The sequence below is a fragment of the Panthera tigris genome, chromosome D1, assembly GCF_018350195.1.
Source record: "Panthera tigris isolate Pti1 chromosome D1, P.tigris_Pti1_mat1.1, whole genome shotgun sequence".
NCBI classification, from domain to species: domain Eukaryota; kingdom Metazoa; phylum Chordata; class Mammalia; order Carnivora; family Felidae; genus Panthera; species Panthera tigris.
The window spans coordinates 60335786-60339344 of NC_056669.1; the positions used below are offsets into that span (position 1 = coordinate 60335786).

Consider the following 3559-nt stretch of genomic DNA (forward strand, 5'->3'; position numbering starts at 1 on the left):
TTATTTTATTGGATATCACCTGGAAATGCAGGAAAAACGGGGGTTGGAATAATATGAAGATTTGTTCACTCACTAGTAGTTGATAAATTTCCAGCTAAGGCTTAGACTTTAGCTTGGTCTGGGACATCTATATGTGGCTTCTCCATGTGGTCTCAGCTTCTCAGTATGGTGGCTGTGTTCAAAAAGCAAGCATTGAGTGAGATAGGGGTGGATATATAAATAGGGGAAAAAAAGAGGGAGAAAGAATGAGTGTGGGGAAGTATATACCAATGAAAAACATATAATCTTTTATGACCTAGCCTCGAGAGTCTTGCAAGATCACTTCCACAACATTCAATTCATTGAACCTGTTACAAAGTCCTACCCTGTTACGAGGGGAAGAAAAAAAACAGACTGTCTCTCTTGATGGGGGAATGACAAATTTCTGGAAGAGAATGTAGGATTAGAAATACCTCTGTGGCCATTTTTGTAAAATACAATCTGCCATGTCATACTGCATTGTGTTTTCCCCCCACCAGAATGATAGTCTGTAAGAGCTGTGACTTCTTGATCATTTCTGTGTGTATTTGTTGAGTAAATAAATAATTGTCTCCTCCACTTCATACACATTAGATATTATAAAGGCTAGAGGAATAAGGGTATACTGAAGGAAATAGTGCCTCTAAGACTAGACCCAGCTAACAACAAAAGGCATGGGCCACACGATCTCGGATCTGTTTGGTCTTCACACTATAGACTATGGGGTTCATCAGGGGAGGGGCTAGAAGGTACACAAAGCCCATGATCACTTGGACAAGATGAGGTGCCTTGTTCCCAAACCGGTGGATGATGGACAAACCAATCATGGGAGTGTAGAAAAGAAGCACAGCACATATATGGGAAACACAGGTGTTGAGAGCTTTGAATCTCTCAGCCCTGGATGCAATAGACAGCACAGTACGCAGGATCAGGACATAGGAGAAGAGAATGAGCAGTGAGTCTACACCCACTGTTGAAACAATGACAAACATGCCATAGATGCTGTTGGCTTTGATGTCTGCACAGGCCAATTTCATTACTTCTTGATGGAGACAATAGGAATGTGAGAGAAGTGCAGAGCCACAATAGGAGAATCTTTTGAGCATAAAAGGCAGTGGGAAAATGAGTGCTACACTGCGACCCAGGGAAACCAGACCAATCCTGCCAATGACTGTGTTGGTGAGAATGGAAGCATAGTGCAAGGGGCGACAAATGGCCACAAAGCGGTCAAAGGCCATAGACAGCAGCACAGAGGACTCTAGGAAGGACAAACAGTGAATGAAAAAGAGCTGGGCAAAACAGGCATCGTGACCAATATCTCGCGCCCCAATCCAAAAGATACCTAGCACTGTAGGGAGGGTGCAAAGAGACAGACCCAGGTCAGTTACAGCCAGCATGGACAGGAAAAGGTACATAGGCTCATGGAGTGAGGGCTCTGTTTTAATGATAAAAAGGATAGTACAGTTGCCCAGGATGGAAACCAGGTAAATGAAGCACAATGGGATGGAGATCCAGATGTGCATGTGCTCCAGCCCAGGAATGCCACTCAGCAGAAAGGTGGAGGAAATGTTGCTGCTGCTTTCCAAGGGTCCCAAAGACATTGTGTGTGGAGGGAAGAGGAAAATTGGATTCCTTCCAAATTCCTGAAATGAATTCAGAAAAAAAGCTAGAGGTCGAACCTGGGAAGAAATTAGAAACCAAACCAAACCAAACCAAAACAGCAACAACAAAAACTAACAAACAAAACAAAACAAAACAAAACAAAACAAAAAAACATGAGAATCAAGTAGACCTAGAAGTGTACATCTCCTCCAGAGGTCACTTCCTTCTGGTCTCTGGCCTTCTTTCCACATTGTTTTAGAAAAATGTTTTTCTTTGAATTCTTTTCTCCTTTCTCCTTCAGGCTGAGAGGTCTGAGGATCTACACTGTTGGTTATACTAATTTTGCCTACCTCTTTTGAGGAGATCTTTAATTAAACATTCCTCACCTGCCTCTTTTCTGCCAGAACTCTCACTAATGTTCTAAGCTTTCTTTCAACTTCTCTTTCTTTCCTTTCTCTTACCTTACTTCCTTTGCTATTCCTTTGTCACTGTCCATTCTTCCTTCCTTTCTCCCTCTCTCCTCCCTACCTCCCTTCCCTCCTCCTTCTCTCTCTTTCTCTCTTCCTTTTTTCCAATCTCTTTCTTCTTCTTTCCTTCCTTCCTTCCTCCTTCCTTCTTTCTTTCTTTCTTTTGTTATTTTGTTCATTCTTTCTTTCATTTTTTGCCTTTCTTTCTCTTTTCTTTTTCTCTTTCTTTCTTTCTTTCTTTCTTTCTTTCTTTCTTTCTTTCCTCTTGCTTATCTTCATCAGCCACATATAATTGCTAACCTTAGACACAGATTAATCCTTCACTCACCTTCTCCTCTGGTCTTCCAGTCGTGGAAGCCTAGTTTGATCCAGATAGCTCACATGTGCTACTCAGCTCAAAGAATTCCAGTAAGGACTGGGGAGTGAATGAATGGCTGTCTGTAAAGTTATTCTTGACTGCTAAAGTGCCATATCAAAGCTCTGATTCTCCTGTGAGTCAGTAACCTGCATTCCCTGAGATCTAGAGTTCAACTTCTATCAACCTAGGTGAGAGAAAAGGCTGAAGCACCATCAACCATGGCCACATCCCCAATTGCAAGGCAGAGTCCGTGAGAGTCCACAGAATAGAATGCAATATGCCAGTAGAACTTATTCTTCCTTAGATTAAAAAATGAAGGTTCATGAGAGGACAGTCACTGGGCAGAAGTCTTATGCCAATTTAAGACTCCTGACTTTCAAAGCAGTGATCTGCCCACTCCCAGTTAATAATTCCACTAGAATGTGAGCTCAAAAATGGCAGGGGCTTGGCTTTGCTTACTTCTGTAAAGACAGTGCTTATAATGGCTATGGTATACAGTAGGCGCTCAGAAATTGTTTTATGCATGGTTAAGAGCTAAATTTATTTAGTTAGCTGTTAGTAACTCAGTGCATATTTTATCACTTAAAGAAAATCCTATGAATTGGGGCACCTGGGTGGCTCAGTCAGTTAAGTGTCCAACTTTGGCTCAGGTCATGATCTCAGAGTTTGTGAGTTCGAACCCTGTGTCAGGCTCTGTACTGACTGCCTGCTTTGGATTCTGTGTCTCCCTCTCTTCTGCCCCTCCCTGACTCGTGCTTTCTTTCTCTCTCTTTCAAAAATAAATAAACACTAAAATTTTTTTTAATCCTGTGAAAAAAGTTCTATTAATAGTACCATATTATAGATGAAGAAATAGAGGATTATAGACAGTTAATATATCTAAGATCAAAGATACAGTAAATGGCCAAAGTGAGATTTGAACTAATATCCAGTTATTCTCTAGATTCCAGGCTCTCAACAAACATTATACTTTCTCCCCACATACAGGACTATTCATTGTCAGCTAGAAGCAGCTAGCATAATATCAAGGGCTTAATAGACCTTCAGAAAAGTACTGATTCTTTAGCTAAATTAATAAAGTGACTGGAGAAATACACACCCTCTCTCACTCCAA

General features: G+C 41.2%; 1 protein-coding gene across 1 annotated transcript; it reads right to left on the minus strand.

The window, feature by feature from the left end:
- Positions 1–677: 677 nt before the first annotated feature.
- Positions 678–1619, minus strand: LOC102972772 (olfactory receptor 51G2). Its single transcript, XM_007089347.1, has one exon. It carries the CDS (start codon positions 1617–1619, stop codon positions 678–680), a length of 942 nt encoding a protein of 313 aa, XP_007089409.1.
- Between the last annotated feature and the right edge of the window lie 1940 nt (positions 1620–3559).